General features: G+C 41.7%; 1 protein-coding gene across 1 annotated transcript in view; it reads right to left on the reverse strand.

Moving 5' to 3' along the window:
- NAF1 (nuclear assembly factor 1 ribonucleoprotein) overlaps positions 1-27201 on the reverse strand; it is a 76562-nt gene that overhangs the window by 12341 nt on the left and 37020 nt on the right. The window contains exons 4-6 of the mRNA XM_065405525.1: positions 17908-17990; positions 11986-12146; positions 2825-2876 (exon numbers count right to left, since the gene is read on the reverse strand). Coding sequence (XP_065261597.1) covers positions 2825-2876; positions 11986-12146; positions 17908-17990 — 296 coding nt within the window. The remainder of the gene's footprint in view (positions 1-2824; positions 2877-11985; positions 12147-17907; positions 17991-27201) is intronic.

The following is a 27201-nucleotide window of genomic DNA, read 5'->3' on the forward strand; positions in this document are numbered from 1 at the left end:
ATAGATCCATGCAAATGTCATCCTTCAATAGCCAATCATCCAAATAAGAGTAATCAGAAATACCCTGCATTCTCAATTGAGCCGCTACCACAGAGAGGCAATTAGTAAAAACTCTTGGTGCTGTGGGCAGGCCAAATGGCAGCACCTTGTCGTGGAAATGGTGTTCTGCTGCCACAAAATGAAGGTACTTTCAATCATTGTCAAATGATTGTCAAACTGGCTCTGTGGATATGGGGAAAGTGGTGGACATGATATACCTTGACTTTAGCAAAGCTTTGATACGGTCTCCCACAGTATTCTTGCCAGCAAGTTAAAAGAGTATGGATTGGATGAATGGACTATATGGTGGATAGAAAGCTGGCTAGATCATTGGGCTCAACGGGTAGTGATCAACAGTTTGATGTCTAGTTGGCAGCCAGGATCAAGCGGAGTGCCCTAGGCGTCGGTCCTGGGGCCGGTTTTGTTCAACATCTCCATTAATGATCTGGATGATGGGATGGACTGCACCCTCAGCAAGTTCGCAGATGACACTAAGCTGGGGGGGGAGAGGTAGATACACTGGAGGGTAGGGATAGGGTCCAGAGTGACCTAGACAAATTGGAGGATTGGACCAAAAGAATTCTGATGAGGTTCAACAAGGACAAGTGCAGAGTCCTGCACTTAGGATGGAAGAATCCCATGCACTGCTACAGGTTGGGGACCGACGGGCTAAGCAGCAGTTCTGCAGAAAAGGACCTGGGGATTACAGTGGATGAGAAGCTGGATATGAATCAACAGTGTGGCCTTGTTGCCAAGAAGGCTAACGGCATATTGGGCTGCATTAGTAGGAGCATTGCCAGCAGATCGAGGGAAGTGATTATTCCCCTCTATTCAGCACTGGTGAGGCCACATCTGGAGTACTGCATCCAGTTTTGGGTCCCCCACTACAAAAAGGATGAGGCCAAATTAGAGAGAGTCCAGCGGAGGGCAACAAAAATGATTAGGGGGCTGGGGCACATGACTTATGAGGAGAGGCCGAGGGAACTGGGCTTGTTTAGTCTGCAGAAGAGAAGAGTGAGGGGGGATTTGATAGAAGCCTTCAACTACCTGAAGGGGGATTCCAAAGAGGATGGAGCTAGGCTGTTCTAAGTGGTGGCAGATGACAGAAGCAATGGTCTCAAGTTGCAGTGGGGGAGGTCTAGGTTGGATATTAGGAAACACTATTTCACTAGGCGGGTGGTGAAGCACTCTAATGGGTTACCTAGGGAGTTGGTGGAATCTTCATCCTTAGAGGTTTTTAAGGCCCAGCCTGACAAAGCCCTGGCTGGGATGATTTAGTTGGGGTTGGTCCTGCTTTGATCAGGAGGTTGGACTAGATGACCTTCTGAGGTCTCTTCCAACCCTAATCATCTATGATTCTATGATATTTATGAAAATATGTTCCTTAAATCAAGAGTCACAAACCAATCTATGACTGAAAGTGAAGGCAAGTGGAGGCAAGAGTTAATGTTAGAACCGAAATTTCCGAATATAATTGTACAGATTTCTTAGATTTAAAATTGGATGAACCACTCCACTTCTTCTGTATCAGAAAGTAACTTGAATAAAACTCCTGATCCCTCAGGTGTTTGGATACCTTCATTACAGCCCTTATGAGAAGTAACTTCTGAAAGTAGAATAACCTCATGAGACAGTTTGGTGAAAAGGAAAGGGCAGGGGAAACTGAAAGGTTTTCAAACTGAATGGAATAGTGGTTTCTATAATTTCTAGGACCTATTCCTCCAATATAATAAGCCTTCATTTGCTGATAAAATGGGCTAGCCTATCTCCAAACTGAGGAAGTGAGGGTCCTTGCTGATTAGTTCTGGTCACTTGATACTCACATCAAATCTCAGGGTTGGTGTGCAACCATGACGGAGAGGTAGCAGACTGCTTAGGTTTAGACCTTGATTTTAAAAAAATACATCACTTTCTATGCTGGCTCTAAAATGACATACCCTGCTCGCGCTGTTGATGTCTTTGATTTGATGAGAAACAACCCAAAGATGACTGCAGATAATACTGTCTGATAAAAGAAAAGAGGAGTAAAAGGTCTATTCCTAATAAAAGAAATCAAGCCTAAAGAGCAGGTCATCAATCTTGTCTCCTTCAGCTTCTTCAGCAACTCATCCATCTTTTCACTGAGAACACTATCCCCCTTCCAAGGGGTGATCTTCCATTTTAATTCTAGCACCCAGAGTCAAAGAAGAGGAACAAAGCCAAGCATGTCTCCTTGGAGTAGCAGTAGATGCCAATGCTCTAGCAAAAGAGTTCAAGGTGTCAAATGAAGTCCAGAGACTGTGCTTTGCCACAATTTGAATCTCTGTTAGGATTGCATTTGCCAGTTTCCTTTTGTCATCCAGCAAATCCTGCACACACAGTGCCATCTTTAGAATTTATAACAGGCCACAACAGCTAGGTAATGGCCACCCTAATACCAAGAGAGGAAGAAAAGAACATTTTTCTTCCTAGAGAATTAATCTTCTTTCCCTCTCTATCAGCAGAGGTGGAATGTGCCTGTCCAGACTTCAACCTGCTACTAGCAGCAGCCACTATCAGTGAATTAGACGCAGGGTGTGTATGGATATATAAAATCCCCTCCAAAGATATCTGATATAATTTGTCTGCTTTCTTGGCTATAGACAAAAAGCAAGAGTGGTCCAAGCTGTCTTACCAGGCTGGAGCACACCAGCAAGGACTGGTAAAGACATGGGGGGGTAGCCCCATGAACACCGGATGAGATATCTTCTCCACAGGCACTAAAGGCAAATTCAAAGTGGACACCAAGTGATCCACTAAAACTTACCTCAGGTGGTGGCTCTTGGTCATGCTGCCATGATGCATCAGACCCTTTCTCCCTAAAAGATTGGACACAAAGATATTGAGACGCTTTTAATAGCAATCTAATTAACTGGTTAACAAGAGATTCCTAATTCTGTGACTTCATCTAAAGTAATTACTTTACAAAAAACAACACTAAGATAACAGATAGGCAGCTATGGCACCTTGAATAAAATGTAAGTGAATTTTAAGCTCGTTTTTAAAACAGTTTCTAACTAGTTAGAAATATATTTCACAGCTCGGTAGATCATGCAGTTACTACACACCATTTCTACAATGCTCCTACTTTGAGTGAAAAGAAGGCTTCATATAGTTAATATTAAGCTTTGGCTGAGTACTTTTTCAAATATTTTTTAAAGCCAAATTGTTACAGTAAACTGGGGTACCTGTTGCATGGCCATTCTCCTTCCTAAGAGTCTGTTTTGACAATGGCACAGCATAGTTTGGAGGAATAGATAATGTTAAAAGGAGGTTCTTCTTACTTGTGGCCCTGTGTCCAATCAACTCATCCTCCTCCATATTGCCACTTCAGGTTTGTGCTTACCATTGTGTAACGCCGACAGACCCCGGTTCTCAGCAGGCTGGATCGAACCTGAGAGCTTAGTGCATGAGCCTCTACTGCATGAGGTAAAAGCCAACTGGCTTGTTAGCTAAGGCTGTAGAACAGACTCATTAATCTCTCTCTCTCTCTCTCTCTCTCTCTCTCTCTCAGTGGTCTCGGTGCCACTAGATGGGACAGAACACCACACCCAGAAAGTATGTGGGTTACATATGCACTCCCCTTTTTCCCCAAACCACAATGATCACACACTACCTCTTGCTATCACTTTCGTCTCATTCCCCTTTCTGTTATTAGAAACCCCTCATACCCACAACCACCACCAGCTAGAGAATGCATTCAACTGTTCTAGCAGGTTTTCTCTGCAGTTTACTTATTGGCACAATAGAAAGATGGCTTAAGGAAACAAAGATAAACACTTCTTGCTTAACACAAAAGATGAACAATTACCAGTCCTGAGTTAAATTTCACTCAAAAGTCTGTAAAAAACCCCAAAGATATCAACATAAAAATCAAATGCAAAAAAATGGTCAACTTAACGATTGTCCCTGAATTTCCACTAGTCAGTCTTCTGCAAATTAGCAGGTATGAAAAGTTAAATTGTACTACCATCCATTTGTGAAAACATCAACACTATATGGCAAACTTAAATCATGATATTTGAGAGAAAGTTTATGCAAGCCTTTTTTTAAAACAATGAAAATATCTTTCTCCACATTTCTTACAAATAATAATAATAAATAATAATAATAAAACGCTTTGATCTGCAATACCAGGATATTTGCTACGATATTTGTTTATGATAATGTTCTATTTCAGTGGTAAGCCATGGCTTGAGCAAAGTACAATGGAGATTTCTAGAAAGCCGTATTACAGTTCTATTATCCCTTTAAGTCACAGCACCAAATTGAGATGGGTCAGAGTTACATTGCCTCAAACTGTGTTATGGGAGGAATGCGATCTCAGAAAGGTAGAATTCTCCAGTCTGCACTGAGCATGCTCACTGATACACCCCTTCAAACTCTCCAATATACCATTATGTCTCATCTCCTCCTAACCTTCCCTGCCATTCTTGGTGAGTTTGGCCCACAGAATGAGCAGTCTCTGCAGTCTATGGAAAGTAAGGGTACTTGGGAGGAGGAAGTTAAAGTAGGGTACAGCCTGGTGAATATTATATGTAATGAGGGCCATAGTGGTCACTTGTTTGTTTGTCTCTTACTGAGTCCTTGGTCTTGTCTTCAAAGACTGATAATTCTGTTACCATAGGAATGCATATACTGCAGAATCTATACATTTTGAGTGCAAATACAGAGTTGTAGGAATTCTCCTCCTCTTCTTCTTCTAAATGTTCTTAAGAATATTTCCTTGGGTACACATTTCAGGTTCTTTTCCAAAAAATAGACTGCGCCGCTTCCTGCAGCTCCCAGTGGCCAGGAACGGTGAACTGCGGCCACTGGGAGCCGCGGGCAGCCATGCCTGCGGATTGTCAATATAAACTAACTGTCTCGCAGCCCGCCAGCAGATTACCCTGATGGGCCACAGGTTGCCTACCACTGATCTAAAGTAAATGAACAGAGAATTACTTATCTGAACATCTGTTGAAAGTATACAGTTCAAACGCACATAATGGAGAAGGGGCCACTAAGTGAAGAAGCCCACGCCTGTAGATAAACTCAGTGAAAAGAAATACAACAAGCACTACAAACTGAAGAGAAGCAAAAGATAGGACAGCAAGAGTGGAGCTGGACTTACAATGAAGGAGAGGAAAAGTTGATTCCTCTCTGAAATGACACAGTATACTACTGAGAGTAATTGTTAATGATGCATTTGGTGTTAACTGTACAAAGTAAGGAAGAGTGTACAAGCTCACAAAAGTTAATGTGTTGTTAACTTACAGTTCGTTATTATAAGTAGTTGGTAATATGCTGTATTATTTACTTTCCAGCTACAGTTTTGGGTTTTCCCTTTTAAACTTCTAAAAATTTAAAATTATCCCTTTTGTCTTGACTTGCCTCTGCCTCCCCTCACATTTAGTATAGCCTAATCTAGCCTGGGATCACAGCATATGGATACAGTTAAAGCTGTATTAGTGGCTGCAAGCAATCTTAAAACTGTAATTCCCACAGGAGAATTAAGATAGACTAGTAAATTCCTAACGCAACATTACTCAGTGGATTTCACCTAATCAAATACTTTAGAGTTCTGAACCCAGCTCTGCCACTGCCTCACTGTATTGCCTGGTGAAGTCACTGAACCACTCTGTCTCACTTTGTCTATCTATAAACTGCGGATAAGAATGCTTAATTACCTACTTCACAGAGATATTGTGAAAGATAAACTAGTTATATTTTAATAGCACTTTGTAAATGTAAACCACTATGTAAGTGTTAAGTATTATTTACTATCTAAGAAGTAAATAAAAGCTAGTTTCAAAACTGAGTTTTAACTGAAAGGATGAATTCAAATTCTTGATAAGGAAGAAACAGATGTAAAATATATTGGTGTACCTGGATTAAATTTAATAGCCGGTGATTTGCAGGAGGTCAGACTAGAGGATCTAATGGTTCCCTCTGGCCTTAAACTCTACAAAACTAACATTAAAGCGAGAGAGGTCTTCTATCAAGATGGAGCAGATAATGAAAATGACCACCGTATATACTCGTTCATAAGCCAATTTTTTTTTAGTAAAAAAGGGAAGTACCAGAGAAGGGGGTCGGCTTATGAACGGGTATAGAGAGGGAGAGGTGGGACACAACCCCTCCCCACAACAGAGGGAGCAAGGAGAGGCAGTACAGCCAGAAGGGAAGAGGCGGGGCCAGAGTCTCTCCGCTTCTGGCCATGCTGCTCTCCCCCCAGCCTCCAAAGCAGCAATTATGCAGTAACCATACAATTAAGATTCATACACAATAGTGTTTGTAGCCTCAAATTAGAAGATATTTGTTTCTGAAAACATTTGACTTCCAATTTTTTCCTCATGGAAAAGCCAAGATACCTGAGGGAAGGTGGAATGTGTCAGGAGTCACAATCTTTCCTCAAGCATCTAGGCTTCATTCCCTTTGGGAACAACAGGAGACAGTGGCCATTTTCATAAAGGACTTTTTTCTAATGGCAACTCTAACTTCACTGTTCTTGTGAGCTATATGATGTCAATCATTTCGAAAGAGGGTGATATTTAATAGTTTTCTGTAATAACACAATTTATCAGGAGGAGAAGGAGAAAGTTTCTGTTATGAAGAATAAAGGAAAAAATGACTTTTAATCCTGTAAAGCTTCTTTAAAGGTAGCCAATGAACGGTAAGTTATAACTATATGGGAAGCCTGAAGAGTTTGAACAGTTTCTTTATTAAGATCTCTCAGGACACAACAGTTGTCTGACACAGGATGCTAAGTTTCTTAGTGGACCCATTTTTTAAGTAAACTTTAACTTGGATTTATTTGTCAATTATCAGAAAATGTATTCTGTACCCAAAGACCAAGTGCTATAATTTTAGAGAGGATACACTGAATTCTTCATACATAAAATTCTTTAAGTATAAAAAACTCAACCCCAACCACCAGTGGGGCTTCCATAAGTTTGCAGCACTGTAAGAACAAATTATTAGGAATTTTTTTTTCCAATTTTGAAATATGTAGATTAAAATACATAAACTATACTACCCAATGGTTCAGGGAAACAGCAGGTTGCCCTCCAGCAAGACACTGCCTAAAAGTCTGCATTTTCTTATAGCATCTGTGACAGATATGATTGACACATTATGAATGTTATCTGTATGGTGTGTGCCAGCCCTTGACAGCATGAAAACTTCAAAGACTATTACCCTGAGATGGACCAGATGATATGGACCCATGGAATATTCATAGACCTTTGTATCAGAAAGTGTTAAATAGACTTGTGTTCCCGGCTCACTGTGGAATCTGGAATCGTTAGAGGGTGATTACTATAAAATACCAAAACTAATTATGCACAAATGACTGGTTTCCCTTGGGAGAAGGGACAATGACTAATTTTACCTAATTTTACCAATTGTTTCAGAAGACTTGGGTACAAAGGCTTTTGGAGGTATAAAGAGCCAGCTTGAACTGACAGAAGGGAATCCTTTATTTTGATTCAACAAATTGACATGACTTTTGTCCAAGTGGGCGCCAAACACTCCAAAGGATTGAAAGGACTGGAACCTGCCAAGGTCTCCACAGGACTGACGGGGAGACACTGATAAGTTTAATGTAGTGTTTAGACCATTTTATTGTTTTATATATATTCTCTGTAAGGCTTTTATCCCAAAATAAATGTACTGTACTTTGAAAGAGCTGTTTTGTTACTTGTAACTACTTGCCTACACTATTCATACCCCTTAGAGAACGCAAAGTGCAGGTGCTGGACTCTGGTCAGGCCTGCTGGAATAATCACATTGAAGTGCAGGAGGCCTATAAGCCTTGAACTCCAGTCTAGAGAAAGAGGGGCGCATGCCTCTGCCCAGAGAGAGGTTACTGCTCAAGGCCTGAGACCTAAGAAAGTATAGCTTGAGCAGATCACAGAGGGGGTCAAAGCTGCAGTTATCCTGAAACTAACAGAATCTATACTCAAAGCACATAAAACACGAAAAACCTGGTAACTTTTTTTTAGGGAAAAAGTAGATGAGAGTGAGGGAAACAAGTGTCATCTTGCAATGAGTATAAAAAGTTATATTTTGGAACACAGTCAGAAAGTAGAAGGGTGTTTTATTTTATTTACTTTTTAATCTATGTTTGGTTAATATATCTAACTTAACTTGTTAAGGGCTTGAGTCACGAAATTAAGCCTGGAACAAAAAACCTCACCAAACAAAATGTGTTCTAGAGAATTACTACATCTATGATTGCCATGAAGCCTGTTGTGATCCCTATGATGGACAGATTGAGGAAGAGCACCAAGGTACTCAAGTTGATTGATAAGATACACAAAAAATATGTAATAATATTGATAGTTCTTATCACTTCCGAATGAGGAACCTACTTATTCTAGATATTAAAACCCACTTTTAGTATTTATTAGAAAGTATCACTCTATTTAATGCATCAATGGCAACTGAGTTCTCTGAAATGGGTTTTATTTGACTTATGTAAATTCTATGGACCATAATATTCCCTTTCAATGCATACATGAAGGGAGATCCTCTGTGGACAGATCTCCCACAAGGAAGGGTGACTCAGGCTCCTCTGTGATAGCATCTCCTCTCTATATCTGGGATCTGTGCTGGGAAGGGGTGGAAGAAATGCACATCATTCTTCTCCAACTCCACAGAAACTGGATAAAAGATAATACATCTTCTCTGTATCCTCCTCAGTGTTCCTAGAGGCAGTTGTTGCCAGGGGAAGTCCCTTGCAATGCAGCTAATGGAGGCCATGAGGCCGGGGAGTGGGATTTCCCACTGGAGGCCTAGAGCCAGTGCCTCTGTTGGACTGGCCCAGCCTACTGGGGATCCAACAGTTTTAAGCATAGGCTCTGTAGCCTTTTCCAGCTCCTACCCCCAACCCTGAAATAATATACCTGGGAGCTACATGAGGGATCCCTATGAGGTTTCCTCCCATGGGTCTGTCCAGAAAAAGGGAAGAGCTGAGCCCAAATTTATTTTCTTGTGTATTAACTGAATGCATCCAGATTCTATAGGAATAAAAAACAAAATAAGTTTGGAAAAATACTATTATTGTTGGGTACTGCTGAAGAGACTGGTGAAATTTTGGTCCGAAGAACAAACAGAAGAGAGGTCCTATGTCAATCTAAACAAAAAATACATATGTAAATGGGGGAGGTCACCAAAAAGCAACAATGGATAGTTCTACATGGCTCTTATCAGTGAATGCTTCTCTGGGGTTTGTCTTGAAAACAAGTAAATAAACTGGAATTTTTGAAGATTTAATTTGAAACTTATTCAGACAAATCCAAGCATCTGTCAGCTTTCTCAAAGGCTCCTGCGGCTGTCAAAGGCAGCACTAATGAGCCCATGCTAATCATTAAGCCCAAATGTCAATTATATTCAAGACAGTAACTGGGTTTTAACTGAAAATGACAGTTTCAGAAAAATTGTTTCAGCTACCATAATACTAAACATCTGGTGTAGCAACCTGTCCAAAAGTAATATAATAAGCTTTTCTGACCACAATTTTGTTACATAAAACTTGTAAATAGAAATAACTGAAGTGCATATGTATATTACCTCGAAAGTATCTAATAGCAGCTGCATAATGGATATCAAGGGGGAAATTACTAGCAATTCTACTTGCACTGTTCTTCCCTCATCATAGCATTAAGTACCATGGCTCCACCAACAAGGAAGCCAGGCAGCAAGAATCTACAATTCCAAGTGGTTTGAAGTCAGACACAGTAACCCCTCCCATTTCTACCTCAGTCAACAAGAAAATTCTTTTAAGGGACTCATCACCTAATGAGCCTTCCCCAAGAGAGAAGGAAGACAATAGAGAGAAGAAGATAACAGACAGTTATTGCTAAGTACATTTCTGCGGAGATACACATATTAAGCAGATACAACATGCAGTAAGAATAAAGGGGAGTTAATATTCTCATAGCAGCACACATTTCATACTCTGATCCTCAAGTGCCTACAATATGGTCCACAGATTATGGCATTGCACTGGAACTAATGAGATCTTGGTTCAATTCCTGCTCGAGCAACAGACTATCCATGTTAGCTTGGGCAAGTCACTGTAGGTACCATGTGTCTCAATCCCCCCGTCTGTAAAACCATTGATAGCACTTCCCTGCCTCACACAGGAATCGGGAGGATAAAATCTATTAATAATTGTGAGGCACTCAGAACCAACAATGATGAAATACAAATACTTAGGAGGGGAAACCTGCTTTTTGTTGTGTGTGCGCACAGTTGATTATTCCTGAGCAGCAGAAGACTGCCAAATTGCTTTAATGGTGGAATGTAACTCTTGCCTTTGATGTCAGAGGAACAAAAACATCTCTCTTCCTCACCCTCCACCCCCAGAATTTCTGTAAGAAAACAAATGTCTGTCAGAAATACCAAAGCGAAGTATCAAAGGGAACCTGTAGCTCTGGTAGGTCATTACATGACACTTTGCAACCATACTGATTGCCCATAATACTCAAACCTTGCTATAAGCCAGACAGGGAAACAATGACAAACTTGTCATCCTACTTCTGAGCCTGGCTTTTCTTCCTCAGCATACCACAACAGTTCACAAGACTAGAGATACTAAATAGCCTTCTGCAAGAAGGGGTAATAATTCTTTGATTTTTGAACTTTGGCATTTATTCTTAAGATTTACAAGTCCATCAGAAGGCTGACTTATCAGAAATATTATGTAACAATAAATCTTAAAATTAAACTCTTTAGATTGGACTTCATGTTTCAGACAAGTGTATTTTCCTTTTTAGCAGGTGATTATTCTTCATTAAAAGCATTACATTATTAACTGAACATCTACTTTCCTCTGTTGTACTGGTTAACAAAACAAAGTGAGGTTTATGCATAAAACACAAACTTTACTTTGTTCAATATGGGCTGAACACAGGCTACATTTTCAAAGGAGAGCATAGCTTCCCTTATGATCCTGATCTTCGAGCTGTTCCTTTTTGAGAAGCTACAATTATCTAGTCAGGAGCAGGACCTGGAGCATTATAATTGCTGTCAATCATCAATGCTGGCTGCACAGAAGCTCAACATATAAGAGACCAAAGTTAGCTGTACTTGGAGCTCTGATTCTCAGGTCACAATCATAAGTCTCAGCATACCCAGATACACTGAGAGAATCTGCTGATGCAGGATGAGAAAAATGCAAAGCCAGTCCTATAGCCTTGCAGATAACTATGGGCTACATCAGACAATGTACTGCTACTCAATATGACCATCCCCCTCCCCCCCCCCCCTTGCAGCACAGAGATGCAATCTGAGTTGTGTAATATTAACTACAGTTGCAGAAGTGCTATTTTGTCATAATGCTAGACAATGAATTTTATACTATTAATATCAAATTTGGAATAAAAAAAATCAGTGTCAGGGGGCTTTTTATAATGGTGGTAGAGTTTCTTAGGACAGAAGAAAGCTTTCATTTGTGGAAGAAAGAAAATGAAATACATTACAAAGAAAAGGGGTGGGCTTTTTTTTTGCAGAAATTGTGCCAATTACAATAAAAATAAATTATTTCACATAAAATAGTGACATGGGAAGACTGGAAGTCTGGTTATGTATTTTAGGTTGTTTTAACAATAATTTAAGTTTCAGTAATTGCTCAAACACTTAGAAGCTTGAAGATTACATATGTTCCTCTAATAATTATCTTTCTACACTACTATATGTACAACTTTGTTATTACAGCATGGCTCTGAATCTCTGGAACAGTTTTGTTGGGGTGTTTTTTGTAGTTGTTTTTAAAGAAAAGTACATGCAGAGAAAATTAAATTATCTGTGTCAAAGTTGGTAGTACCAAATTTTTACCCTTTTTTTTTTTTGTTCCTATCCTGGCCAGTTTAAGATACTGTGCTTTGTTTAGCTACATTACAATATATATTATACTAATATTTTAATAAGTTAGATACTCACTGTTTTAGTTTCTCTGTGAATATATACTGGGTGAAGTCTTCCACTGATGGCGCAAAATACACGGTATCTTGGATATTAATACCTTTTGCTTCAATATGCTCAGGGCTGTTAAATAGTAACACATAGAAGGGATGCAAAACAGGACCAAATATCTCATATATCTGAAAGGGAAAAAAAAAAAAATCACAATTTACCTGAAGAAACAACTTCCAAAGAGAAAGACAACTGTGAAATTTTAAATGTAAAGATTATTGGTTATTATAAGACAACATTAACTAGTACATTTAAAAAACTAGACATCAAATAATTAATTTTTTGCATGTTGAGATTTTGTGATCAGATTTTTTTTTTATGAGTTGTTTGACAGAGTTGTGTCTGTCTTCTGCAAATATCACTGCTAAAAATAATTTTCTTCTTTCCATATCTAACCTTGTCACCACCGCACCAGTAGCAGTCTCTCACCAAATGTGAACTCCTCGTCCTTGCCAACATAGTCTTGCCTCCACCCATCTCTCATTATCCTCTTCTACTGCTTTGACTCCCTCTGCTCCTCCCTGTCCTTTTGCCTTGTTACCTCTTTGCTTTCCTTTATTACTCTTTGTTCTTCTCTCTTTGGTCATGTTGCTTGTCAAAGTTCAGGGCAAGGCACTTATATTTCCCCTCCATGGTCTACCAAGGGCAACCACTCTACATTACTGGATCCTCATCAGTCACCTTTCTTGGACAGAGAACCACATCTCTATCCTTCCTGAATGGGGTTTTTTCCTCCCCAGGCTGCAAAGTTCTGATATCAAAAAAATATCACCCTACACTGTGATATTTCTAGCAAGCTGAACTGCCCAAAGGCTCAGCATCTGCACTTTGCTTTCTCCCAGAGGTTATGAACAGTGTAATTGCCCACAGTTGTAAGTTACAACACAGTTTTCTAAGAAAGCACATTTATTATTAAGGTGAAAGCATTACAGAGAATACACTGAAAACAATAAAAGAACCTATAAGCATGCTAAAAAGCTTACCAGAGATCACCCCAACTCCAATCTCTGTAGGTATCAGTCCTTCAAAACCCACAACTAGATTTCCCTATGTGTTACCAGTTCACAAGTATCTTAGATTCAGAACCACAATCACCACAAATAGTTCTGTCCTTCCTTTATAGTGCTCTTGACTTTAAGCTTGATCTCATGTAACAGGTGATCAGCAAACAATGACCCACTCCTCATGGCATAGATTCTAAAGTATGGAGTTTCTTTGCATAATCAGAGGTGGGGAATTTGCATTCACCCCCCACACATTCCGCAGGAAAACCACTTAACACTTTCTGTTCCAAAAGCCCATTCTTGTCTAGCACATTGTTCAGTATAGTCCTTTGAATCCCCAGCTCTCACATCTCCCCCCTCAAAATGTTACACACAATCCTGGTTCACAATAATATATAAACCAGGGATTCTCAAACTTTTTCTTTCTGAGGCCTCCCCAACATGCTATAAAAACTCCAAGGCCCACAGCAACTGTTTTCTGCATATAAAAGGCAGGGATAGCGTTAGGGGGTAGCAAGCAGGGCAATTGCCCAGGGCCCCACACCACGGGTGGGCCTGTGAAGCTAAGTTGCTCAGGCTTTGGCTTCAGCCCTGGGTGGCGGGGCTTGGAATCCCAGGCTTCAGCCTCATGCGGTGGGGCTTCAGCTTTCTGCTCTGGGCCACAGCATGTCTAATGCCGGCCCTGCTTGGCGGACCCCCTGAAACCTGCTTGGGGAACCCCAGTGGGCCCTGGACCCCTGGTTGAGAACCACTAATCTAAACCATTCATTTAATACAATGTACCCCAAAGATACTGAAACTTAAATCAACAAGGTCTCCCTGGGATATGACAGGAAATTGCGTTACCACACAGTCTTCTATACCCAGGCCCCTACCAAATTCATGGTCCATTTTCGTAAATTTCAGTCATAGCACTTTTAAATATTTGAAACTGTGAAGTTCAAGATTTTTAATCTTAAATTTCATGGTGTTGTAATAAAACATGAATACGTATTTAAAAACAGCAAAATATAAACACAAAGCCTTAAGACTCTGCATTTCTCAAACTGGGAGTCCCGACCCAAAAAGGGGTTGCAAGGCTATTGTAAGGGGGTCACGGTATTGTCACCCTTATTTCTGTGCTGCCTTCAGAGTTGGTCAGCAGGAGAGCAGCAGCTGCTGGTTGATTGCCCAGCTCTGAAGGCAGCGTTGTGTACCTTTGTATACTTTTACCATATAGTATAGGGTACTTTTATAGTATAGGGTAAAAGTATACAAAAGACCAGATTTCACAGTCCGTGACACGTTTTTCATGGCCGTGAATTTGGTAGGGCCTATACCTGGAACAGTCTCCCTGTCTTTTTCTACCAAGAACTTTCTACCCCTGCCTAAAATTCACTTATTCAAGGAACCCTTCCTCCCTTTTTAACATCCACACTGAATCCGCCACTTGTACTGCTGTGTTTGTGCAATTTGTCTTTAGATTGGAAACTCTTTGGACCAGTGAATGTGTCCCTATAGGTTCACTATGTATTGTGTAATTGCCCACATTTGCAAGTTACCACACAGCTTTACAGCACTAAGTGATTTATAATAATCCAAGTATCATGCTCATATTCCTTTTTAATCTAATTTATAATTTTACTCATCTAAAATATATAATTTAGATAAGTAATCCCTTTTCTTTTGATATAATTCAAATGGCCTGTATGTAATTTGAAACACTTCTCATAGTGGGTCAACTGATTTTTCAAAATCTGAAGTTAAATTAAGATAATCAGCTTTAGACTGTTGGCAACCACTATCTTGATGAGAAGTAACAGACTGTAAAAATCTCCTTCCTTTACACTTCGTTGCTTGTTCAACCCAGAGAAAGCCTTCACTGTACAGACAGTATACAATGTGCAGAAACATTTTAAGTATAAAAGCAGAATGGAAACTTATTTTACAGACTCCTGGGTTTTTCATTTCTGGCTTCTACCAGATACAGCCACAAATTGTTACTATTCAACTGGAAGGTAGCAATTTTTAAAGAAAGTATTTTTCAAGAACCATTTCCTTCCCTGTGTAAAAAAAAAATGGATATAATTTTCTTTTCAAGTAGGTATCAAATATAGGGGAAAGTACAATTTAATCTAAAAAACCCACTTAAATTTGTTCTGCAATTAGATGGCTTCAAAGTTTTCACTGAGTTCTGAGGAAAAACTGAAGTCTGAATTAAGTCTTGATAAGCATACTGAAATTTAGTAGAGAAACACCTAGCCACATGTGTCTAGAAACAAATATACAGTAAGGAAGTGAGATTACAAGGAACCATGCCAGGGGTCAGGCATGACAGAAATCCTTTGACTTACCAAACAGAAGAACTCTGAAGAACTAGTGCCCCTAATAGTGATAGTTTCTGCAAAGGTTTGGAGAGGAGAAAGAAGGTACCAGAGCCCTATACTCTCCATGCTAGCCAGAAAAGGGGAGTGCATAGCATACACTCTAAGATGGAAGGCACTATTACAACAGCTGGTCAAGAATTTTTTCAACATCACGGTTTTTCCATCAGAAAATGAAACGTATCTGTTTTAAGAAAACTTTTGTTGGGAATTTTTCTCAGGTCTAGGATGGATTTTCTGGTTTAAACCAAAGAAAAAATCCCACCCCAGAAAAGCCAATAGCCTGGTTGTTAGGACACTCACCGGTGATTTGAGAGGCCCAGATTCAAGTCCTCAATTTATCCCACGTTGTATAAATAATGCTATATTCAATGGGCCAGACAGACTGGCTGACTATAGTGATTATGGCACTCACATGGGACTGGGGAGGGTGGAGAAGAGACCTCTCACTTTTTATTAAACATTTTGAAAGGTCTTGATTTTGTCCTGTTGCAGAGTAGAAAAGTTTCTGAAATCTCATGGGAAAACCATTTCCCACCCAGCTCTAAGCACAATCTCTTTTCCCCATGCCACTGAAAAGCTGTAGCTCTGCTAATCATGTGACGTCCATCAAAGCCCCTACATCATTGGTATAAATTTTACAGTAGGTGTCAGGCAGTTCTAAATTCTAAAGCCAAAGCAGACCCTTAGAATCAAGCACCTGGAACTGGTACCCTGAAACCTCTCCCACGCACACACACACCCCTGCATCAAGTATAGGTCTGTTTTCTATTTAAGAAAACACAGAAAAACTCCTTCTCCTTTGCATGTGTCAGAGTCCATTATTCCACAGGCAGCTGACTCAGACTGGTGGAAACAAAACCCTACTGACCCTTCTACCACATTTTCTTTCCTATGATCAGGAACTTGCCTTCTGAAAAGTTGTTGACCAATGTTGGGATCCCTACTCCGAAGAGAGCTACAGATAGTTCCTGACTACACAAAGACTCACATTCCTAAAATCATACAGTAAGCTTGCTAGTAGTTAAATGTCAATACTAAGTGTTGATAAAGAGGTTTCACTATTTTATTTTTAAATAGGAAATGTGCATTCAGTCTTAATTTATACAGACTATTATAGCAGGAGCCAGAAGCAACCTAACTCTTTCCATTATAAAAAAGTTAATTTAAAAAAAAAAAAAAAATTCCCAAACATCCACCTTCATTGTTTGCATCCGAATTTTGAAATTTTCCAGGGAGAAAGCCCTCTAAATCACCCTTCATAAGCAACTGATGTTTATTAGCCAATTTTCTCAGATAATATATCTGATTATACCTGAATAATACAACATTAGCCCAAGGTTAAAACAGCAGCAGAGATCTAAAAACACCCCATACCTTTCCTACAGTTTAGGAGTAGATCCTACTCTCTCCAAACTTTTCCTAGTTCCCTGCACAATGCCCATTTACTGCCAAAAGAGCTAACTTTTAGATCATTTTTACATGCCTGAAATCAAACCACAGCAGACACTCTTATCTTGTCCTGTAATTCTTTAAAGGACAAAAATCTTGAAATCTAGTCAGTTTAAAATAAAATGGGAGAGAGTTTCACTGGTGCAACCCCACAATAAAAAAATCAATGTCTGTAATTTTCAAACCTTTTCTTTTTTTGGGGGGAAAAAGGTGCTTCTTCCCCATTGCTGTCCAATTCCCACATAAACAAGAGGGGGAAATGGACTACAGTGAAAATGACAATAGAGCAGCAGTTCTCAAACTTTAGCAATCCAAGTACCCCAATTTTGATTTAAAATCTTTTGCAGACCCCCAAGCCCCCCACTCAGCCCCAGGCCCCACCCCTACTCCACACCTTCCCCCAAGACCCCACCCCACCTCTTCCCACCCCTGCCCCTCCTCTTTCCACCCCCTCTCCCGAACACACCCCCTCCCCGCTCCTCCCAGCGCCTCCTGCAAGCCGCTGAACAGATGTTCCACAGCATGCAGGAGGCGCTGGGAGGGAGGGGGAAGAGTTGATCAGCGGGGCTGGTGGCCCCAGACATGACTCGCTGACCCCCTGGAGTACCCTCACAGACCCTAGTTTGAGAAACCCTGCTACAGAGAAACGCTGTCAAATGCACAAAATAAAACAAAAAAACTGTGATGTTTCATTTACAGTTATGTTGAATGTAACTTGTAAGAAAAAGGTAAAATATTCATATATGCATGATTTGAAATTTGTGTCCCTTTAAGAAATATTTTCATTTACAAGTATAACTCTGAAGTGTCTTTTTATAAAACTGAGTTTTATAAAACTGAGTTTTATAAAAACACTAAGACTTTTTTCCTTGAAAGTATTAGAAGTATGGTTAATTATTCTAGTATTACACATACCGTCTGTTAAATGCAAGATACATAGGTTAGGTGTTCAAAAACATATGCAAAAATAGTCACACTCTAAACTAAAAAGAGCTATCAAAGTAACCTAGCAAATATTATTTTACAGAACAAACTGCAATACAATATAATAGCTTTTGTGTTTCACACACCTTTCCTGCTGCATGCCGATCTCCTTTAAAAATGATGCTTTCCTCATTTACTGGAGGTAGGCCTTTCAGAGACTCAATTATTACTAAAATACAAGAAGATTTAAAATATATTAACCTTTAAAAATGTGTTTACCAAATTATTTTAACAAGAAGCAGTAATTGCAAATAAAGAGCATGTTTAATTATGAAACCGCTTTAAGTAATAAAATTTGTGGATGAGACACCGATGCACATTTGTCATGAGATATATATACACATTAAACTATTTTTCAAATTAAGTTTTACCTTTACAACTATAATATATCAAAATGCATTTTTGTTTGTAGTATCAGCATTTTATTAGACAGCCAAGAAACCCAAGAAAGCACAATAACTCCAAGGTTATATAATAAAACCTCTCTTGCAATACTGCAAGAGTGACACATTGATGGAGATTCTAGGTAGGAAGAAGAGAAAAGGAAAAGTTATGTACAGGACCAATATTTATATTAGACCTTCATGGGGGAGGGAGGAGAGTGAGAAGTAATTAATTCAGATAGAAATAGAAGAAGGAACAGAAGAAGGGGGAAAGAGAATAGCTTCACATACTAGGAGGCATCATAGGTAGGCAAAACTTGCCTTCTGGCCAAAAACATAATGTGGATCCCCTGAAAGCTTCTTGTCTTTCAAATGAAGGCAGTGGGATCATATGAAAAAGTAGCAAGTCACTAAGCATAATTTGACCCTGTCAAGTTTGTGGAGAAAGCGGTTTGCTGGTTTAGATTTACTTTTGAATGCAATCATTCTGAAGACTGAAGTTATGTCCTGGACTATGGGTCTTTGAAACATGCTAAAGTGTGTTGGTTGGGTGGAGACAGGTTTGTTTGGGGTAATTTTTGGTTTGTTTGTTTGTTTAAAAGAAAACAGTTTGGCTAACTACAGTGATAAATCTCAGATCAGAATGAGCAAATATTCCAGATTAAATGCACAACAACTGCATGGTGCACTATTTGAATTGCACTCAACCTCCACCATCTTCCCCCAGCCCAAATAGTCATACAAAGTTTAAAAGAAACAAGACATACCAGTTCCATGAACACAGCAAAAGTTGTTAGCTTCTCTATAAAGTTAGTTTGTTCTTGCTTCAAAGACACTGGGTCTTTGAAGCTTAGCTGCAGTGAAAATACTTGAGCACACCTGCACTGCTAACAACTTCAAAGAATGGCTACTGTATGTATTATCAAGATATTTATAACTATTTTAAAACCATTATTTACAATTTTAAAAACCTTCCCCAAACGTATTCTACTCAGTTTGAATGACAGGACAAACTGCATCACCTGGCAGCAGATGTGTTAACACAGGGGTGGGCAAACTTTTTGCCCCGAGGGCCACATCGGAGTTGCAAAACTATATGGAGGGCCGGGTAGGGAAGGCTGTGCCTCCCCAAACAGCCTTCCCCGCCCCCATCTGCCCCCTCCCACTTCCTGTCCCCTGACTGCCCCCCTCAGAATCTCCGACCCATCCAAGCCCCCCGCTCCTTATCCCCAAACCGCCCCTAACTGCCCCCCCCCGGGACCCCACCCCCCATCTAACCCCCCTTCTCCCTATCCCCGACCCCTATCTACACCCCCGCCCCGACAGGCCCCCTGTAACTCCCACGCCTATCCAACCACCCCCTGCTCCCTGTCCCGACTGTCGTCCCCCCCGAACTCCCAACCTATCCAACCGCCCCCTGCTTCCTGTCCCAACTACCTCTCCCCAAGAAGCCCCGACCCATCCAAGCCCCCCTGCTCCCTGTCCCCGACTGGCCCCCCGGGACTCCCATGCCTATCCAACCCCCCCGTTCCCCGACCCCCCCCCCCCCCAAGAACGTCCGCCCCATCCAACCACCCCCCACTCCCCGCCCCTTTACCATGCCGGAGCCAGCCACACCACCGCGCTGCCCAGTAGGAGCAGCGGGCCAGAGCGCTGGCGGCATAGTGAGCTGAGCCTGTGGGGTAGGAGGGACAGCAGGGGAGGGGCCGGGGGCTAGCCTCCCTGGCCGGGAGCTCAGGGGGTGGGCAGGATGGTCCCGCAGGCCAGATGCGGCCCGTAGTTTGCCCACCTCTGTGTAACAGCTTCTCTAAAAGAGTCACAAGAATCTTTTATAATTAAGTGCTCTTCAATCTAAGTATAGGTGTCACCACCAGCTGCCACTATGGTTTATAATATATATTATAAGTAGGGCCCTACCAAATTCACAGACCATGAAATCTGGACTTTTGTGTGCTTTTACCCTATACTATAAAGGTTTCACGGGGGGAGACCAGTGTTGCCCAAATTGGGAGTCCTGACCTAAAAGGGAGTTGCATGGGGGTCATGCTATTGCCACCCTTACTTCTGCGCTGCTAGGTACCCCGCTCTGAAGGCAGCGCCCTGCCAGCAGCAGCACAGAAGTAAGGGTGGCAATACCGTACCTTGCCACCCTTACTTCTGCACTGCAGCCTTCAGAGCTGGGCTGCTGGAGAGTGGCGGCTGTTGACTGAAGGCCCAGCTCCGCAGGCAGCAGCACAGAAGTAAGTTTGGCAATACCATACCATGCCATCCTTACTTCTGCCCAGTACTGGCGGCGGCTCTGCCTTCAGAGCTGGGCTCTCAGCCAGCAGCCACTGCTCTCCAGCTGCCCAATTCTGAAGACAGTGCCACTGCCAGCAGCACCGCAGAACTAAGGGTACCAATACCGCAACCCCCACTATAATAACCTTGCGACCACCCCACAACTATTTTTTCAGTCAGGTTCTCTACAATTACAACACTGTGAAATTCCAGATTTAAATAGCTGAAATCATGAAATTAATGACTTTTAAAATCCCATGACAGTGAAATTGACCAAAATGGACCGTGAATTTGGTAGGGCCCTAATTATAAGTTATAAAATTTGAACATAGCTGTTAAAATACCATGTTAGTCTCCATGTGGCTTGAGAACTACTTCCTACAGGTACTGCTAGGCAAAATTCTCCAGCTTCAGTCCACTGAGCACACCCACATCAAAGTGGAATACACGGCTGCATCTACTTAAAGAATTATTAACTTTGTATGTTTTAAATTATGTACAAGTGCCATGAGCTTCCAGATAGTGACTTCTTGAAAGGCACTGCCTTGTCCCCAGTGAAGAGGATGGTTGCCGAAGCATTTGCGGAAGAGAAGGTGTGCAGCAATTGAGTGCTAGAAACTTGCTGCATTGGAAAAAAAAAAAGAGGGGAGGCTGTAATAGGCTGTAATAGGAAAATAGTGCTCTGCAGAAATGGTTGTAGGTCTAGGCCAAATTCTCTCTCTCTGGTGTTTGTGTTAACTTAATTTTTGGTTATAAGCATTATCCTTTGAAGACAGAACTGTGGATACATCTGTATTTTGTTTCTACTGAGTCAGTACATCTCAGCTACCAGTACATTTTAAAAAATAATGCTACCATCTTTTTTCAGCCTTTTTAAGAGGTCATCCCAATATCCTGCATTGTGGTAATCCTCCCTTCCAGCAAAGAACTAGACTTGTCAGAAGGGAAGCTCAGATGTGCCAAAACACTATGGCATGGAGGTTATAACTTCACATTACATTGTCGCTATAAATATGGAAGCTTTATTGGTTCCACACAGTGCTACTGTTAAAGCTAATTGTAAAGTGATTAGATTCCTGACGGAGAGCTGTAATACTCCATAATTGATGGGAGCTTACTAGAGTGGTATAATTGAACAGGCACTGAGCAGTAGCTTCTATTCCCCCCCCCCCTTTTTTTTTTTTTTTTAAACACTGATTATGGCAATCTGTTCTAGAATATTTATGATTCTGCTACCCTGGAATATTTAACGAACATACCATACCATAAAGTACTCTTCATGTGCCCAAACACCATTACCTTGCACTGAGGTGTTTAGCAGATGTATAGAGCCGTACCAGAAATAAGCATTCTTAAAGATATAACCACCTCAAAAGGCATCTGGGATTATTTGTTTCTAAGAATTCGTATCAGATAGCCTAAAGGTTACAATTAAGACAAGAGTATAACAACTAGAATAAATGAGGAAAAAAGTTCCCTGGAACTGGACTTATAGCGTTTCCTTTAAAGAATTATTTAGGATGGTAGGACACTAGCCCCTCTAGGGGAAGGACCATGCAGACAGGACAAGCTATCTCAAATATTAATACATTATAAAAGCTGCAACAAAGTCATTGTTCTAACATACCTATTCCTTTAAACACATACGCAAAAAATTCTGCTGTTTTGAACACACAGTTTGGTAGACAGGAAATAAGTCTACTGGATTCTTTTAATTAGATTTTTTAATGTATTTTCATCTTTGAGGAAGTGTAAATTTATTCCTTTTGTAGTTTCATTTAAAAAAGAGTTGACTGTATTCAAGGGTTTTGTTTATTTTTGCTGCTTTACTGCACAGAAGAATTTAAGGTCTGTTCTTTTATTCTAGCAGAAATTAGCGTTGATAGTTGCTGGCCCACGGAAACTCAATGGGCCTCTTGGGCACAACATTCAGGAATACTAAATCCAGACTCAAAGGTAAATTGTCCCCTCGAGGCAGCATAATGCTCAGACATTCTCATTGTCTCATCACCATTAGTGTAGTCTCTTGATCACTTAGGCGTGGTTTACACTGGCAAGTTTCTGCGCAGTAAAGCAGCTTTCTGCGGTGTAACTCCCGAGGTGTACACACTGCCAAGCCACTTAGTGCGCAAAAACTGCACAGTTGCAGCGCTGTAAAAAAGCCACCCCAACAAGAGGCGTACAGCTTTCTGCACCGGGGTACAGTGCTGTGATGCCAGTGTAGACACCCTGGTCGATTACAGCGCTGCAATTGGCCTCTGGGAGCTGTCCCACAATGCTTGTTCTCGCCTCTCTGGTCATCCGTTTGAACTCTACTGCCCTGCCCTCAGGTGACCAACTGTGAGCCCCAGTCCTTAAATTCCTTGGAAATTTTTGAAAGTCCCTTTCCTGTTTGCTCGGTGATGCTTGTAATGATCTCAGCGCATCTTTCCAGGCGATCCCCTACTTGGGGCAATGTCGAGCTGCTGGACCTCATCAGCATTTGGGGAAAGGAGGCTGTCCAGTCCCAGCTGTGTTCCAGCCGTAGGAATTATGATACAGATTTCACAAAGCATGACAGAAAGGGGCCATGACGGGGAAACACTGCAGTGCAGGGTCAAACTGAAGGAGCTCCGGAACGCCTATCACAAGGCGCAGGAGGCAAACTGCCGCTCCGCCCACATGCTACCAGTTCTACAAAGAGCTGGACGCAATACTCGGTGGCAACCCCACCTCCACTGTGAAGGACATTGTGAATACTTTGGTGGCTTGTATGCCAGTTGAGAGTGGACCGAGCCAGGAGGAGGAAATCTTGGAAGAGGATGTGGAGGGGGACCCAGAGGCAGCGGACGACTCGGAGGTCAGAGATGCATGCAGCCAGGAGCTCTTCTCTACCCCGGAGGAGGATAGCCAGTCACAGCAGTCGGATCTTGGTGAAGCGCAAACAAGAAAGGAGGTCCCTGGTACGTGGCTTTGATTTTGGGAATCGCTGAAGCGAGTTGTTGGGGGCAGCAGGGTTGCAGAAAGCAGGCTTGTGTCTGTATGATGCGCATACCCCTACATGCCCAGTCTGAGCGGTGGAACAGGGTGTTGATTGACTCCCTCACTTCACAGGAATCTGCCTCAGAGATCTCCACGAAACTCTCATGGAGATACTGGGCAATCCACTGCCACAGGTTCTTTGGCGGAGCTACTGTTCCTTGCCCCATTAAGGGTAACTTTTGCGCGCCACTCTGCCGTCACTGGCGGAGGGCCAGGGCGGAAGCTGCAATCTTGGAGAAGACCCTCCCTTGATTCCCTGCTCACCCTCAGCAGTGAGATATCTTCCATAATGAACACAACCTTTGGAAAATGTGGGGACAGGAATGAGTATAAGGCCTCTCCCTACAATGCTGGCGCTCCCCAAGAGCCACGTGCTCAGTCTACAATACAGTCCTCAAAACACTGATTTCCCCTGCCCCTGCGGTTACTCACCATTTTGAGGGTCTTGTGGCTCATGTGCTCTTGCCTGGGGTCAGTCAGTTAGTGACAGATATTTGAATAGTGTCTGTGTTTTAAATCGGTGGCCTCTGTGTTGCAAACAATACTACTTCTGTAAAATGTTGCATTTTGGCTTCCCCGGGATGACCTTGTGAGCCCAGCATCACTCTTTGTTATCGCCGATTGAACGGCTGCGAAGAATTAGAAAGCAGCCACTAAACACTAAGGAGGACTTTCTGCGTGATGTCATGATGCACTCCACAGCCGAAAAACAAGAATCGAAGGAGTGGCAGGACAACGAGAAGAGGGACCGAAAAGAGAACGCGGCACGCCAGAACAAAGCCACGGAGCAGCTCTCAAACATTAAGGATCACCGAGCGGACACACTTCAGGCGCTACTAGCACTGGAAACCGAGCAGCTCTGCGCCCGCCCTCCCCTGCGGCCACTGTCGCAAAACTCTTTCCCAAGAGCCCCCCAGACAATGCCAACAAACTCTTATCAACCTCCTGGCTCCAGTCTGTACCCGCTGCATTCTACTCCTGCCCCATCACAGTCCAGCCCTGCAGACTCCCAGTACCCACTGCACTCAACACTCGAGGCAGCAGAGTACCACCCTCCAACCCCCATCGCAGACTCATACTGGCAGATGCTATAACACTGGTCTGCAATTTTTGAGAAGTCGTCTGCTTCAGAGATAAAATGTGCTATTTATTATGTATTTTGATGTGCTGAATTCAAATATGACAATTAAAACAACTGATTGGCTACTGTTTCTAAGATATTTAAGTTTTTACATTTGATGTCTATGTATATTGTGTAGATAGTAGAGTTTTAATCATAAATTGTAAACCTAGGTCTTTTCATGTGTTTATGGTTGCTTTACAAGATAATATTTCACCTGTCCTGTTTATGTAACACTTTAAAAATCAGCAAAAGGGTTATATAAATACAATTGATTATGAAACAAAAGGCAAAAAACTATTCTGTACATAGTTTAGTCCTATTCAGTGTCTACTCGGCGCTTCTTGGCTTGTCTCTTGTATTCATTAAATGGAGCATCTCTTGTCACTGTCCAGCAATAGTCTGCAAGCATTGATGGGCTCCATTTGCCCTGATAGCGTTTCTCCATTGTTGCAATGTCCTGGTGAAATCGCTCGCCGTGCTCGTCGCTCACTGCTCCGCAGTTCGGTGGGAAAAAAATCTAGATGAGAGTGCAAAAAATGTATGTTTAGTGACATGTTGCAACCAAGGCTTTTGTATGCCTTGAGGAGGTTTTCCACCAACAACCTGTAGTTGTCTGCCTTGTTGTTTCCGAGAAAATTTATTGCCACTAACTGGAAGGCTTTCCATGCCGTCTTTTCCTTGCCACGCAGTGCATGGTCAAATGCATCATCTCAAAGAAGTTCACGAATCTGAGGACCAACAAAGACACCTTCCTTTATCTTAGCTTCACTTAACCTTGGAAATTTTCCACGGAGGTACTTGAAAGCTGCTTGTGTTTTGTCAATGGCCTTGACAAAGTTCTTCATCAGACCCAGCTTGATGTGTAAGGGTGGTAACAAAATCTTCCTTGATTCAACAAGTGGTGGATACTGAACACTTTTCCTCCCAGGCTCCAATGACTGTCGGAGTGGCCAATCTTTCTTGATGTAGTGGGAATCTCTTGCATGACTATCCCGTTCGCAGAGAAAACAGCAGTACTTTGTGTATCCAGTCTGCAGACCAAGCAAGAGAGCAACAACCTTCAAATCGCCACAAAGCTGCCACTGATGTTGGTCATAGTTTATGCACCTCAAAAGTTGTTTCATGTTGTCATAGGTTTCCTTCATATGGACTGCATGACCAACTGGAATTGATGGCAAAACATTGCCATTATGCAGTAAAACAGCTTTAAGACTCGTCTTCGATGAATCAATGAACAGTGTCCACTCATCTGGATCGTGAACGATGTTGAGGGCTGCCATCACACCATCGATGTTGTTGCAGGCTACAAGATCACCTTCCATGAAGAAGAATGGGACAAGATCCTTTTGCCGGTCACGGAACATGGAAACCCTAACATCACCTGCCAGGAGATTCCACTGCTGTAGTCTGGAGCCCAACAGCTCTGCCTTACTCTTGGGTAGTTCCAAATCCCTGACAAGGTCATTCAGTTCACCTTGTGTTATGAGGTGTGGTTCAGAGGAGGAGGATGGGAGAAAATGTGGGTCCTGTGACATTGATGGTTCAGGACCAGAAGTTTCATCCTCTTCCTCGTCTGACTCAAGTGAGAATGATTCTGGTGCATCAGGAAGCGGCAGTCCTTCTCCGTGGGGTACTGGGCGTATAGCTGATGGAATGTTTGGATAATGCACAGTCCACTTTTTCTTCTTTGACACACCTTTCCCAACTGGAGGCACCATGCAGAAGTAACAATTGCTAGTATGATCTGTTGGCTCTCTCCAAATCACTGGCACTGCAAAAGGCATAGATTTCCTTTTCCTGTTCAACCACTGGCGAAGATTTGTTGCACAAGTGTTGCAGCATATGTGTGGGGCCCACCTCTTGTCCTGATCTCCAATTTTGCAGCCAAAATAAAGGTGATAGGCTTTCTTAACTATAGTGGTTATACTGCGCTTTTGTGATGCAAAAGTCACTTCATCACAAACATAGCAGAAGTTATCTGCACTGTTCACACAAGTACGAGGCATCTCTGCTCACTTTGGCTAAACAGAAATGAGTCCCTTTGCAAAATCAAACACTGACAAATAAGAGAGCACGACACTATGTTTCTAGAGCTGATATAGGGCAATTTGTTCAGCAGAGTGATGTAAGCTTCGTTATGATTGCATCATCCATGACTTCTAGGAATAACATGATGCAATTCATATCATGTATGACGCAATACCAGCTTCAGATTGCATCATTCATTGTTTTGCCTAAAAAGCAAGTACTGTCCAAACCCAGTCATAGATTTATTCATAGATCCAGTCAAAGATGTATTTTAGTCATTTCTGGTTTAAATTGAGATCCCTTCCCTTTATAACTCACTTATCCTCCGCCATTCCCAAGTCAAGGGTCGTATATACTGACCCAATAGCATATCTTGAAAACTAGAGCCAATCAACAATTTTAAGCATCATTTTCGTTCTCAGTGACCCAGAATTAGTAAAGTTTGACAATTTATTTCAGAAGCATTTTGGCTGTAGAGCAGTGTAATTGGCATAGCCGCTGATGCCATCCCACACAGACCACTGCTTCTGGTACAGGGCCACAAG

Source organism: Emys orbicularis, chromosome 5 (genome assembly GCF_028017835.1).
Source record: "Emys orbicularis isolate rEmyOrb1 chromosome 5, rEmyOrb1.hap1, whole genome shotgun sequence".
NCBI lineage: Eukaryota > Metazoa > Chordata > Testudines > Emydidae > Emys > Emys orbicularis.